This window comes from Thunnus albacares, chromosome 15, assembly GCF_914725855.1.
Source record: "Thunnus albacares chromosome 15, fThuAlb1.1, whole genome shotgun sequence".
Lineage (NCBI taxonomy): Eukaryota > Metazoa > Chordata > Actinopteri > Scombriformes > Scombridae > Thunnus > Thunnus albacares.
In genome coordinates this window covers 679,338-694,915 of record NC_058120.1, presented here as the reverse complement: position 1 = coordinate 694,915, position 15,578 = coordinate 679,338, and the positions used below count along the sequence as shown (strand labels likewise).

Below are 15,578 nucleotides of genomic sequence, written 5' to 3'. Positions count from 1 at the left end.
CTGCAGTGACTGGATGCCGTAGCTTATCAGACTTAGCTGATACTACATCATCACAGTTATACACTGCGACAAATAACATAAACCAACTCAGGTGTAATATCACTCCTAGGTTTAGATTTTTCAGATTGTTTTCTGATTCCCAATGTAGGAATTTGTGCACTCAAATATCTTTATAATTTTATGGGGAGAATTATGAAATATTATTGTGCACAACTCCAACATGAAATTATTCATCCAGTGACATAACTCATATTAGAGTATGCATATTAATAGGGAAATAGTCCTCCTTGTTGGACACACAAGAGAGGTCTATTAGAATTATGATTTTGCAAAGGTATAGGTCTTTTAAGGTTAAGTGACTGAGATGCAAGCACCAGAAAACACAAACAAGTTCACTTTAGTTACATACACATTTATTACTAATACTACAGCTACAAGTACTTAACACTACAACATTTTACAGACCAGATACAAGAGGGAAAGGGAAACTGGTTCACAGGGCTATGGCTAGTGAATGATTGAAATGCATGATGTAGAGTTATCTATTAGGTAGGTGGTATGAAAAACCTGAAAAAACAGATGAAATGACTGTTACCTGAGAAGCAGCAAGTCAAATCAACGGTACCACAGCTAAGTTCAGAATTGCCAATTGAAATTACAAATCATGAAAGCACCAGGGTTTAACTAAGTTGATGGAGGTTTTGTATGAATACTTGCTTGCTCCCTGGGGTGGCTTCTTGTAGAGAACGGAGTCCATTGTGCTGGGGTGAGGAGCTGGAGTCTGGCTCTGGTAGTGATGAGTGAGTCGGCCGGTCCAGACTTGAAAAGATTCCTTTGGAGGAGAGCTCCTGGCTTATGCTCTCATGCTCTCCTAGGCTTGATCCTCAACTCCTGACTCCAGATTCAGAAGATGCTCTGAGTCACGTCTTCAGACTAGCAAACTGCAAGCTTTCCACCGGCATGGCAGAAAGCAAGAAGAACCAGCAAACGGCATCAAGCCAGTCCAAAAGAGCCACTTAAAAACAGCTTAAAAACAGCAGTTTAAAACAACGAAACAGCAGACAGCCCAAAAACAGCACAGAGTCTCAGATAAGACACTGTTTTAAAGTTTCAGTCTGCCCACCCAGAACGTGCCTCCTGGCCAATTCCAGGGTTGCAGAGTTCTGGGGGAGTAAAGTCAGTCCCCCCCATCCATGGACAGGAGGGTATAGTTCCTGAATAGAGTTACTCCATTAATCAAAGTATTTACAATTTAACAATTGCATGATTCCTAATTTTGCAATTTGGATTACAGCTTTAGCGTTCTTACAGTGAAACAAGCAGAACGGTACTAAACATGATAGTGTTGTCATAGATGATGGGATTATGTTAGTAGTACATGTCTTGGCTTAAAGGCAGTGGAATAAAAGTCTAACCAAAGTACATAACAACACACATATGATACACACATATCAACATACAACAATAATTGTCCTTAGATAAAATCTAAAACTAATTCATGGATTTTACAGTCCTCTGGTCTTTGGTCTGACTGCAAACGGCAGGAGTCCATGCCATTTGAGGGGGTGTGTGTGTGTTTGTGTGTGTGTGTGTGTGTGTGTGTCTGTGTCACTGGAGCATGGCATATTGTGCAGAATGTCTTTTGCCTTATGCTGGTTTGCCCAGTGATCAGTTCTTGGGTTGGTCACTCAAGTCCTGAAAATCAAAATCCACTGTGGGATTAAAGTTGGTGCCAGCTCATGGCACATGGCATGCCAACAATTTGGCTGATAAAGGGAACTACAGGGATAAAAGGCCAGACCATGTGGTGTCTTGAACCACATGTGCTGCCTGAGCCAAAGTTCGCCAAAATAGGTTTTACCGTCTTAACTGTGTGGTTCTCTATTCAAGGCCAATTGGTGTATGCTAAAGGTTCCAGGTTAAAATGAGGTTAGTTGCATGCAAGGCCTAGTTACTGGATGTAACATGTGTTAAGCATGCTAACATTAACCTAGCGGTGTGGCTATGCAGTAACCTGACTATAAGCAACAAGAACATCACAACAACAGTTCAATGTATAACCTTAACCAAATCAATACACATACAGTACATTGTTTGAGTTAAACATTCTTGCTTAGCCGTACTATGCTTCACTGTGTTGCTAGGCTATGCCCAGTTGTTACCAGTCCATGAAGGAAGAGATGCTTTGTGGTGTCCTGCTTTGTAGCCGGTGAATCCATGGGTGAGTCAGGCTGAGAGGGCTTTGGCTCTGAAGCTGAAAGATGCAGGCGTTGCTGGGGAAAGAGCACTCCAGTTGTGCAGAGGGCCCAGGTCACTCCTTTGTGTAGAGTTAGCGGCAAGCTAACTCCATTTCCATTTCCTGCTCCAGCAGCTGCTGGAGGTGTGAAAGATCAAGCAGCTGCTCCTGCAGCTGAAGGAGAAAGAGAGCAAGAAGCTGCTCCTGCTGCAGCTCGTGGAGAAAAGAGAAAGATAAGAGGGGAATCTCTTGTTTTGATAACCTGGATCCATGGGTGGAGCTTCACACTTTGGGTGCGAACCCCCAGGGCTCAGGTTTCTTGGAGTCTTGAAACATGTGGTAAACTCTGGTCCACATATTTTCCCAACAATCAGTTCACACTCCAGTGTGAATTGATCTGCCTATCTTGCTTGTTCCTGTAGCTTAATGTATCAAAGATGGTTTGGGTCAGTGGTCTGGTTGTTGACCATGCAGGGGATGGGAGGTTCCTTATCTTATCCTTTCTGTTTGCAGGAGCTTGTTTAGATGGTTTGGTCAGTGAGGAGTCTGGGACTCTCACTTTATTGGCCAAGATTCCTGGGGGCTGAAGAAAGAGCTGGTCTATTGTTTGAGGCTTATGCTGTTTGCATTCGAAACATGCAGGCACTTTATCCTACACCAATCTAGTTAAAATTGTGTTATTTTTGTTCACTGCAGGTCTGATTGATAAAGGAAGCATAAAACAAAATCATTCATCAGAAAAATTTTATTTTTCTTTTCCCATTTTCACATGCATCATGATAATAGAGGGAGAGGAGCTGAGTCTGTTGTGTTCCAGCAGTGAAAACATTTTATTTAAATAGCTATTGGTTTTTATGAAGCTAAAAAAATCGCAACACAATACCATCCAACCAGTGTGACAGTCAGAAAGTATATTTTGACATGAGCCAATATAGTCGCCAAAATATTCTTAGAAATTACAAGACATTCTCATCACAGATACTGTAATTAAATAATCAGTTTACAAAAAGAATATCAATAAATGTACACTCAAATAATTAATATATTAAAAAAATGTTGCTTCCAGTAGAAATGTGTCTGAACAGTAACTTTACAGTAACAGTAACTTTTGTTGGATCTGTTCTCAATACAGTGTGTAGATGTTTGTTAAACAGCTTATTTTAAGAGAAAGATGCAGATATTTCACAGTGTCTTTTGTCATGTTGTGCTGGCAGTGAACTGTGTGCCCTTATTATTATTTGAATAGATTTCACACTATCCGTGCAAATACAAACTACAGGGCATCAAAAGATGCCAAAGAGCTGTTAACACCTGTACACTGACAGGTGAGCCAACTTTGCCGCTGTCATCAGAAATTGACGTCACCGCAGATGATGGTTCAGAGTAAAGGATGTCTTATTTCTCTAAAAATGTGTTTCCACTACTCCTCTTCCCTCACATCTTTTCCTCCCTCGCATCTTACGTGGGAAGGATTAAGACACACACGTGAGGGAAACAAGGAGACATTTAAGACTAAGGAGAAGCATCCACTCTGACACTGACACTACCCTATAAAGTAAGTTACTCAGGAGACAGAGAAAGCACTGGATGGCAGGAAAATATTATTATTTCTTTTTATTACTAAGAAATAAACTGTGAAAACAGTAAAATAAAGTTCACCTATCTCTTTTATATATGTATTGGGTTTCTTTATTCTTTATGGAGAGAGTAGTTTAATGTACAAAAAAAAAATCCCCCTCTCACCCTTCTCCCATGGGGGATGGTGGTGGTGGTGTGTCTTTCTCAAGCTTGGGTCCTCTACCAGAGGCCTGGGAGTTTGAGGGTTCTGCGCAGTATCTTAGCTGTTTCTAGGACTGCACTCTTCTGGACAGAGACCTAAGCTGTTGTACCTGGAATCTGCTGGAGCCACTCTCCTAGTTAGTAGGTCACAGCCCCCAGTGCTCCAATTACCACTGGCACCACTGTTGCCTTTACTCCCCACATCTTTTCTAGCTTCTCTTTCAGCCCTTGGTATTTTTCGAGCTTCTCATGTTCCTTCTTCCTGATGTTGTTGTCGCTTGGGATTGCTACATCTATCACCACTGCCTTCTTCTGTTGTTTGTCTATATATATATAATATAAAATAAGGCAATATATTTTCTGTCACAATATTAAATATTGAAAAGTGGCAATTCAAATACAAATAAGATAATCCTGCTGCACCACCTAAAGTGCTTTGACCTTGCAAATCTAATGTCACCATGTATTTTTCAGTCTATTCAGTATTTGTGCAGTGGAGGCTTCAAGTTTCCACATCACACTTGTCTAAGTTGCATACTGGACCATGATTGGTTCCCAAACTACTTGTGATGTCACAAATCCTGCTCTTTCGTCTTTCGGCAGATTAATTTGAAAACAGCTTTCTAGTGTCAAACTGCACATACAATATCATTCTGCACAGTGACATTTTTAACTAGAGGGGGACTTAAACAATAACAAAACCAATAGGGCTTCATCCAACACTATTGATGCTTGGACCCCTAAATTTGTAAAAAAAAAAAAAAAAAAAAAAAAAAAAGAAAAAAAAAACAGGCAACAATGACAAGGCGGGTTGGGGTGGCTGTGGCTCAGGAGGTAGAGTGGGTCGTCCACTAATCAGAAGATCAGTGGTTCAATTCCCGGCTCCTCCAGTCCACATGTCGATGTGTCCTTGGGCAATATACTTAACCTCAAATTGCTCTTGATAGCTGTGCCATCAGTGTGTGAATGATTAGATTTCCTCTGATGGGCAGGTTGGGACCTTGCATGGTAGCCCCTGTTCCTATTCAGTGTATGAATGTGTGTGAATGGGTGAATGTGATTTGTAGTGTGAAAGTGCTTGGAGTGGTCGGAAGACTAGAAAGGCACTATACATGTACAGTCCATCCATTTACAAGAATGTTATACATAAAGCCCACGTTAAAGACTATCCTCCTATTCTAATTGGGAGAAGAAAAATTATCTGACGAATAATGAGACAAAAGAAAAAGTTGTAAGGGTTTGTTTGTCAATCAGGCCTCATTGCCTGTGGTCATGTGGTTTTGAAGCCTGATTAGGAGTGACATCCAAGTCAGTCCTGGTCGGATGGTCTTGTGTTGCGAATCAATCTCTGAATCATGCAAGATATCTGTGTGTGTTTGTGAGTGAAGTGAGGTCATTGCAAGGCAAAGAAAGGATACAAGAAAAGGAGGCTCCCGTTATGATTCTGTACAGATCCTGTTTACCATTAGTCCTCACTCCTTTGGAAGGCTCTCTAACACACACACACACACACACACACACACACACACACACACACACACACACACACACACACACACACACACACACACACACACACCGGCTCCTCTTTTCTTGTCTTTGGTGCTTGAACTTGTGTAGCTAATTAGTCTCTTCCTTTCCAGCACCGTATCCTGTCACACTTTCCAGCATCACTAAGCGTCTGGCTGGACCTTGTGTGCTTTTCAAGTGTAAGTAGACACGTGAATAAGGTCCTACTGTTCACTGCTTGCCATTTTTTCTGTTTTTTGTAAACAGTTTGAGGTTGATTGCCAAGGGTGTGCCACAGAACTTTCTTTTTCACACTATTTTAAAGAGAAATTGTACTGTCTTGCATTTGCTTCCACAAAACACAAGAAATGGGTGAAGGTGTCTGGAAAGAGAAAAATGGAAGAAAGTAAAAATATCCTTAATGTATTCTTTACTACTCTCTGTCCTCCTTCAGCCATGCTCTTAAAATGTGAATGAACAAAAGTTCAGCCTGGATGAATAGAGGGTCAGCCAGAACAGAGTTTCAGAATCTTCTGTGTTACATGAACCCTAAAGCCTCCATTTCTTTACAAAACCTAAGCTACGAGAGAGTCAAGTCTTTAGGCATGCCACCACTAGACCCAAAATCAATTTTTCCAGATGACTTTAGAAACTTAAGATTGTTTGTATAAATGGTAGGTCAGACATTTCCTGATTTGTAATGAAAATATGTTTAAGATACTTGAACAAAAGACTTATTTTTTTCTCTTTTCCTCTGTTGGCAAGGCTTTTCTCTCTGACATCCAAGATTCATTTGGGACATAAAGATAACATATTAATCAGTTTCAGCAGCAAACATTCTCCTTTATTTTTCATTTTGTTATTTCTCTCCTTGACATATTAGAAAATAGAACATTGCACCTTTAAGCACTAATTAAAAAGCGCAGTAGATGAAATGGAAAACAGAGTTGTCTGTATCAGTTACTGAGACATAATCAGTGGTAGACTGACAATAAAAACAGATGCAATGGTTCTGTCTCATGTTGACTAGGTGTGGTTTACTATCCAACCAGAGACCGAGTCAGGGACTCTTTCATCACAGGTTTTCATTTGCACACCTTTGTCATTGTGACCAGAACAAAGCATCTGTGTCCTATAGAGCTTCACTTCAGCATGACTGACATCCTCTGTACCCATCTTGACCACACGTACCACACACACTTTCTGACCCTCAACACTTTCTGCCCTTAACATGTTAATATTTAAATATTAAAGGATATTTAACAGTTTTGTGTGATTAAACCTAAAATTTCAATCTGAGGAGATATCTACACTTAAAATGTTGCTTTAGCTTTAAGATATAAATACACCTATTTTGAATCTTATGCATAAAACATGACAAGTAGAGGTATTCACAGGTCCATTCAGTTCCTAGTAACCCAGAACCAGCCTAAATCCAGCTCCAGTTGAAATTATGCTCAATGTAATGGGCTCTGGATAGAGTTCTAATTGGAGAATTTCTAAGATCGAGAGTGCAAGAAAAATTCTTTGTAAATGTGAGGAAAATGTTTTTCAAGGGACACCATCTAAGGCTTTTTCAAATATAAAATAAATCTTTGAGCCTTTAAAGAGGAAATTATTTTTGGAATTAGTTACAGTATAACTTTGTATAACACTGATTCTTAGAACATATAATGCTGCTTATCAGTTGTTGAAGCACCATGCTGCCAGTGTTGGTGCTCTCTCTATTCAGGTCTGTCGACTCCATTTTGGATCAGGTCTAATTATTCTCAAGTCCCTTTTGGACCAGGTCCGTTTTTTGGGAAAATTTGTTTAAGCATATTGAGCTTGAGTCGGTGTGGTATGATGGTGTTTTGGATCAGGTCCAAAATTACTGACCATTATGGTCCAAATTATGGATCATTTGTTGTACAAATGAATGCACTGAAGATGCTTTGCCGAAAATGTAATCCTAAAACAGTAACACCTCCCCTGACACTGTGTGATTCCAAATACATTCTATGCAATTCTTCATCTATTTGAAATTCATATATTATTTATTTACTAAATGTTGCATATCTTGCAAATGATCAAGAAACATTGTATAAAAGTAATAAAACTGTGATGCTGACTTTATTTTTTTAACTAAGTATTGTAAATGCAATAGAGAAATATATTAGGTTAAGATCATGGTCGTGCTTTACCCCTTCTCCTATAAATTAATTTTATATACCCAATACCACTAATTTGCAACAGCAAATATATGTATTTTTAAGGAAACATAATGCCAATCTGATTACGTTTCCATCAACATAATGAGAAAATGTTAATGAACTTATATGCAAAGTTGCAAAATATTTGCACTGAATGCAAAACATTTGCTGTCAACTTTATTCATTGGTTTTCCTATAATATTTGTTCCTGGCAACTAAAAGGTGGCAACACTTGATTAAGGTCAGGGACAGATGGTGGCCTTGGACAAAATTGAAAAAGTCAAACTAAAACCACCATGGTCCTCCAACCTTAGCTTAAACCTAACCACATGCTGGATTCAGGATGTGAACCCCGTTCTCTGGTGTCAGTGTGGTGCTTTGTATGTCCTCCCTCCCATCATCCTTCCTGACCACGTCCCTACAATGTGGTACAAAAATGTAGCACATTCTGAGTGGAATCAATGTTTCCAGGCATAATCTAAATACATAATCTAGGCAGCAAAGGTGTTTCCTTCTGAATGTATCTTCCAAATCAATTTAGTGACACAATGTCTAGGAGATAGGAGTTGTGGTGCTGCAATCATTACATGCAAAGTAAATGGATGCCCACATATTTCTCCTCACTGTTGGGGACATAATATGCTTTAATGATTTTTAAAGCACCTCATGTATATAGAAAATGTCATGACAGTTTATAATATGAAATGCAAATATTTCATGTTATAAACTGCATAAATGTATGCATGCAGTAGTTTACAGTACCTATAAAAAATGTTTGGGGATTTTTTGTTTTATTGTTTTACAATTCTGAATCAGAGTAGATTCAATTTGGGGTTTTTGCATGGATGTGTAAAAAGAACCGGATACAGTGTCAGAGGCAGGGCCCCATTCATTCCTATGAAGGTTGCTCAGTGGTGCATGAAGCCAAAAAAGTCATTTCCTGCTGTAAGAAAAATTAACCGGATGTAAACATACTGCACACGCTCTATGGGCTTACGTGCCCATGAAGCACACTCACTAGAGATTTCCACCAGCTGAGAACTTCCAGTTTAGCTATAATGGCTGACTTGAGTGCGGATAAAATGATTCTATTATGCGGCTCTTCAAGACTTTCGAAATGTGATTGGACCAAATGGATATTGGAAGTTATTCACAATGTTAGTCTATGGGAAAAAGTCTTTTTGGGCCCACTAGCATCACATGACATTGTAATTACAAGGTTTGGCCACTATGTCATATTGGCTTCAAGTTCTGGCGCTGTTCCTGGGGGCTTGGTTTTTTGACACTGATCAGCAGAAAACGATGATTCATACAAATATTAAAAAACAAATTACATGTTTGCATGAGCGTTTACTCTTTTTAATATGACATACCTAAATCATAACTTTTAGATGACATAATTAAATGGAAATTACCTGTGTGTAGTCAAGGGGTTTCAACTGTTTATAGTAGAAATACAATCGTATGTGGAAGGTCCAACTTTTGATGAGTTAGTATCGTGGCAAAACATAAGATGAGTGAGCATGCTAGGAGACTAGTGAGTTATGTCAACTTCAAAGGAGTTGACATAACTCCAGAGACTGTGCATACAACAACAGTTGCCTAGTTGCTTCACCTGTCGTGGCTTTATGGGAGAGTGACAAAGAGAAAACCACTCTGAAGGAACACCCCAAAAAATATACGACATATGGGATAAATTTTGCCAGAGGGTTCTATGGTCTGATTAGATCAAAATTGAGCTTTTGGACCATCAGAGCAAATGCAATGTCTGGCAGTAGCCTAACACTGCACATCATTGTAAACATAGCAGCCCCACCGTGAGCATGGTGGTGGCAGCATCCCGCTGTGGAGATGCTTCTCCGCAGCATGCTTGTGAAGGGGAGAGGGTGAAATGAATGCCGCAAAATATGGATAAATCCTACAGGAAAACATGATGCAGTATACACGACACCTGCCACATGGGAGTCAATTTGTTTTCAAGACAAGTCCAAGCATAAATCCAAAGCTGCAACGGAATAGCTTAAAACTGTACTCACAAAACATCCTGAGGCTAAAAGTAGCTCCTAACTGTCAAGTTAGAGGACATTTCTAAAAATAAAGGGCGTGTCAAGTCCTAACTTTTAGTTTTTGGTTCAAGACTGATTCCTCAAAACATATAAGTGCTAAAAGTAGTTCCTCAGTCTGAGAGAAGTAAGAGGTAGTCCAGAGGACTTCTATGTCATTAACACCTGCTCACAAAGAACGATCATTTACTGCAATGAATAAATGTTTAAAGCTGATTTCATGTCTATTGCTGGATTACCTGGTAAAATGGGCACTATATGTACAGCAGAGTTATCCCATCAAAGGATGAAGATTTGTTCAGTCAACTGGAATAAATATCTGTTTATATAAGATGGTGTCAGATACAATCTACTTGACAAGTCAATACATTACTTTGTTTCATGTATGAAATTTGTGAGTGTGTATAAAACATTTAAAAGACTTGTTCATAAAATCTATCCATCTATCTAATCACGTTCCTTTGTATTGATTAATATTTTCCATAACGTCCACTAACACAGACGGTCACCTGTAAACCAATCAGTGTGGAGACAGTAAGTTCATCAATGAAACATGATGTCATCCATAGCAAATGGGTCATTCCTTCTCTTATCTCAGGAATTCTCTCAGTTCTTTACTAAAAGTTGCTCTCAGTAGCTTTGTGAATTGATCTTAAGAGGAAACTCCTAGCTAGAAACTTTTAGTGCCATTTAGGAAGACTGCTAGTGGTAAGACAAGATTCTCTGTGAATACAGCCCCTGATCTTAATCCAATCATGAATTTGTGGCTAGACTTGAAAAAGGCTGTTCACTCACAATCCCTATGCAACCAGACCAGGTGCATCTACCAAATACTGACTTGGAAGAGATGAATAGTTATGCAAACAAATGTGTTATATTTTATATTTGCAATTAATATGGATCACATTGGAGAGATCTGTTTTCACTTTAGCATTCAAGGGTGTTTTTCTGTTGATCAGTGTCAAAAAAGTCACATGAAATCTGTTTTGCTTCAATATTGTAAAAACAATGAAACAAAAACTTCCAAGGGGGATATACTTATTATATGGAAAGGGAAAAATGTAGGTAGAGCTGTCAGATGGAGAACAATGGTCATTATATAGTGTATGAATGAACATGTATACAAAGAGAAAGGAGGGTAGATAAAGATCATACATAAAATTAAATTTTTGACATAGTCCATAAAAACATTAGACCACAGTGAAAAACTATCAAATATTAAAACCTCTATGAAATAAATAATTAAAATAATCCCTATTCAAGTTATTTGGTTTTTAATTTCAGTGGGAATCATGTAGTGAAGCACATACACTGTCAACTTTGTATGTTTTCTCCAACCAGCAGATCCAATCAGTGGCTCATCGGCACAGGTCCTTACACATGTTCATGTCAGCTGTAATGGATTGGTGTGAGAAAAGTTGGCCTGATTTCAAAACTAAAAGAAGTCACTCCACAACTCTGGAGCTTAATTCATCACAGCTTTTTGGCAGATATCACCATATAACACCTCTTTTGATTTTGCCTTTTATGCTTATACAAAACTGAATGTTCTCTTCTTTCCCAGATGAGAAAAGGCCCATGTCCTGCTTTTGATTACTTATATCGTTTACCATAACTTTGTTCCAGCCACTGCCGCACATCCTTCAAATTGTAAAAAAAAGGCCCCTTACCACCCAGGTAGGTGATCTTTTTCTGTTGTACTATACACACCCGTTCATTGGACACACCATAAGCCACATTAGCATTGTTGTCCATGCAGTCAGCCACCAGCTGACACTGTGGTGGAAGGGAAAAGTGATCAATGAGCTTGCGTGCCACTCCCAGCCTCTCCTCCAGGCTCTGGTGCTTCCTGACATTGAAAGAGCAAGCGCCCATAGGAGGGGCCACCCAGCCATCAGATGGGTGAGCCTCATCAATGTACACTAACAGAAAATCAGCTACATCACTGAAGTCTTCCACCAGCTGCCGGAAAGCTGGCAGGTGGCTGATGAAGGGGGGTCAGGTGGCGGAGCCGAAATTGACCACCAGAGGACGATCTGATGACTCAAAATCCAGGAGGTGGCATTCATCACCATTTTGGACTCTGGCACCAGATGGCACATTAGTCATATTGCTGACATTGCTGCTCCATTGAGGGCCATCAGGCACTTTCACCACTTTGGAGTTGGGTGCTTCACAGCCAAGTTTCACCTAAGGAGGTAAAAAGAGGCATTAATATCTACTACTTGCACAATGCACACATCAAGGAGATGTAAAGTGGGCTTTGTCTTTACCTTTTAACAGACTATTTTCATATTTTACTTCTTGCAAAACTGTACATATTGTGCCTTTCCTATGGCTTCAAAGATTGTGAGGGTATATCTGAAAGGGATTCAGTCATTGCAATTGTATGTTCAGCATTACCTTATGACTGTTTATAGTATCAGTTTGTAATGATTATTGTTTCAATCAGTGATTCAGTTTACCTTCTACCTTTCCAATACACATACACATTGTGTGTGTGTGTGCCTAAACTCATCTCTAATTGCCTGTCTGACTGCACCTAATGATGATTTTCATTATCAATGAATCTGTTGATTATTTTATCTATTACATCAATAAGTTGTTTGGTCTATAAAATGTCAGAAAATGGTGAAAAATATCAATAACCCAAAGCCTTAGATGGTATCCTCAAATGTCTTGTCCACAACTCAAATTTTCAGTTTATTTTCATAGAAACCAGATAATATTCACATTTGAAAAGCTGGAATTAAGGAATTTGGACGATTATTCTTAAATGATAAATCCAAAAGATGAATCAATTATCAAAATACTTGGAAATAAATGTAATAGCTGGTAACTAATTGATTAATTGTTTTAGCTCTAATCACCTACTTATACTTTGTTAACACATCCTGTCCTGTTTTTCTCAGTTTTCTCAACCCCAACACACACAAACTTGTGCTTTATTATTCTAGCTAATCAAGCTAAGGTTGGCACTGGGAGGACTTAGACTGGGACTTAGATGAGGTTGCAAAATGACAAACACAGCCCTTAACAGAAGCCTAATCAGGAAAATTTGTGAAAACATCTGTACAGGTGTGGGTGTGTAAGGGCCTTAACAATTATCAAGGGTTAAATTATCCCCACTGCTTTGCCTGTAGTTTCTGTTAAAAGGCTGCAAACTTTAGAAGTGTAAATCTCTTCCTGTTTTCCCAAATCTACTGGGAAGTTAAAAAAAAACTTATAAAAATTTAAATTAATTTACTGATAGCTTGACATTGATTAAACTAAACAAAAATAGTCACGAATGTCAATACACCTGTGAATTTTGTTTCAAAGCAACGTAAGCGACGTAATACAAATGTGAATAAATTTTGTTGAATTAATTTTACTTTATGGCTTCAAACCTGTCTGGACTCTTCTGCTCCCTGTAATCACCTGCTGTGTTTTAATGCAGCCTGAGTTGTTCTCATTGACATATTCTTCTAGTTGTTTTGCCAGATAACTGAATGACTTAGACATATAGTCACAGTCATAAATACTATGTTGAACAGCAGTCATTACCAAGCTTCTGAGTTACCCATGGAATTATTATTTTGTGATCACAAACGTAAGACAAAATATACAAAAAAATGATGATAGCACCTGTGCTGTGAGATGGCTGTTTTGACATGTTTGAAGAAACAAAAAGTAGCCTACAATTCATGTAGCCTATAGCCACATCTGGTACCTGTCATGTCTCATCTCATCTCATTACCACATCTAAATTAACAGCAAATGTGTATTTATATGTAGCTTTTATCACCAAAAGTATTAATTTAAACAAAGTTCACCTAAAGTTGCCCTAATACTACATAGGTAAGTTTAATTTTTGCGATAGTTTAGAATCCATGGGTATGGATGGTCGGACCTACCATTGTCAAGGTGTTGCTGAATTGTCCCTACCAATATTTGTATCAATATCAAACAATCTTGTCATTTAATTCACCTCCACATAATGTTACTGATAAGATTTATGCAGAGTTGCCTGGTTTGTGTTTTTTCTGTGAAAAGACTGCTATGATAAAGAGTGAAGGATGGCTTTGGGGGATACCCAACTTGATCTCGCAACCCCCAGCTTCAAGTGTGCTACACACATTGTCCGCTAGCTGCACAGCAGTGGTAGAGTTGATAATGAATGGTGATGAATCTGGAGCGGTTAGTGCTTATAGTTAAAACGTTTCAACTGACAAACGTTCTTAACTGGACAAAGATTAACATTAGCTAGTTGATATTATATTTAAATTTCAGGTGTTAATTGTTTTTAAAGGTGTTTTACCTCATTTGTGATTGTTGTTCAGACATGATGTCCTTTATTAAATAACTTTATTACTTTAAGTGAAAATGCCTCCCAACAGTGGAAATAAGACATGAGGTCCTTTTTAAAGAAGAACCAAAGTGTCAATAACTGCTGATCTAATAAGAATGTTCTGTAATCAATCCAATATTTTGTTAGTTGCAGGAAACTTGATTTGTAGCCAAAAATCAACAAACTGCAAAAACAAAGACAAAGTATCTCGGGTGAGGTCTGAAGATGTCTACAGAAGATAGTTGATTTGTAACTGAGTAGCACATTACATACAGGTTATTATACATTGATTTTCTTGTGAAAATCTATCGTGTCAATTTTAAATATTAATTTTAGTCTCAATTCTTTATTAATAAAATCCAATGTAAATATCTGTTTAGAAAAAATATGCATCAAGGGATGCATTCATTCATGGCACTGTGAGCCCAAAAACTGAATTCGGCTTCATCGCAACTTTACCTGCTTATAGGCGTCTAGAAGGAAGCTATTCCAGATGGAGCGGAGCCCAGCTGAAGTTAACATACGGTGCCACTCTCCAGAGCAGGCAGACCTGGAGCAGCTGAGAGACGACACAATGTGCTTCACGAGTACCATGGAGTCGTACAGGGCAAGGAACAGACAGTTTGAAAAGAATCCAGGTATTATCTGAAGTGTCACGAGCAGATCCATCCCCATTTTCTGTTCCTACGTCTATACGACCGTAGGCTTACCTACAGCTGGCGAGTTATTTCGGACTGCCCTGCATACGCGCAACGCCGTATGGTCTCAGTCACTCCCTTCATAGTTTCTGCACTGCCCCATGGAGTGCTCCCGACTTTCTGCAGAACATAGGGGAGGTGTATAAGGTGTAACTTGCAGAACGGTCTTGTCTGTCCTTTTCAGCGGTGTGAGGAGACCACTGGAGCTTGATCACTCGTCTTATGAGCACGAGCATTGCACTTCTTGTTAAACCTCACGGCTTATCTTTGTAGCAAGATTCTGACGTCAGACCTAGTGCATCCCCTTTGTCCCCGCCTTCCTTTGCTCTGTGCACCAGTGGCGTAGCCAGGAATAAATTCTCTGGTGGGGGGGGGGGGGGGGGGGGTCTTATGTTACATAGATCCATACACATGTAATAAATTAAATGTTTGTGTGTATAATTTATAATTTGGTTTATATCAATCTTCACAAGAAGCACATTTACTCAAGTAAGTAGTGAGGCATGTTTAGTTTGCTTGAGTAATGTATATGCCACTTGAAAACTCACTCCATTATGTTTCATAAGAAAGTACTGCACTTTTTAGTCCACTACTATTCATTTATCTGACTGTTGCTGTTAGTTTCTTTTTAGGTTAAGGTTTTAAACATTTTAACCTATGATGAGTTTATGAAATGATACATTTTTAAGGTGTGGGGGTGGGCGTATCAGTATGTGTGTGCATTTGTGTGTGTGTGTGAGAGAGAGAGACAGAGAGATAGTTAGCAACAAG

At 38.9% G+C, this 15,578-nt stretch overlaps 1 protein-coding gene across 1 annotated transcript; it reads right to left on the bottom strand.

The window, feature by feature from the left end:
* Positions 1-6,342: 6,342 nt before the first annotated feature.
* dio2 (iodothyronine deiodinase 2) lies at positions 6,343-15,103 on the bottom strand. The gene is made up of 2 exons (XM_044376048.1): positions 14,569-15,103; positions 6,343-11,969 (listed from the first exon to the last, which is right to left on the bottom strand). The coding sequence occupies exons 1-2, from the start codon at positions 14,782-14,784 to the stop codon at positions 11,373-11,375; spliced, it is 813 nt and encodes a 270-aa protein (XP_044231983.1). The 5' UTR covers positions 14,785-15,103; the 3' UTR covers positions 6,343-11,372.
* Positions 15,104-15,578: the final 475 nt, after the last annotated feature.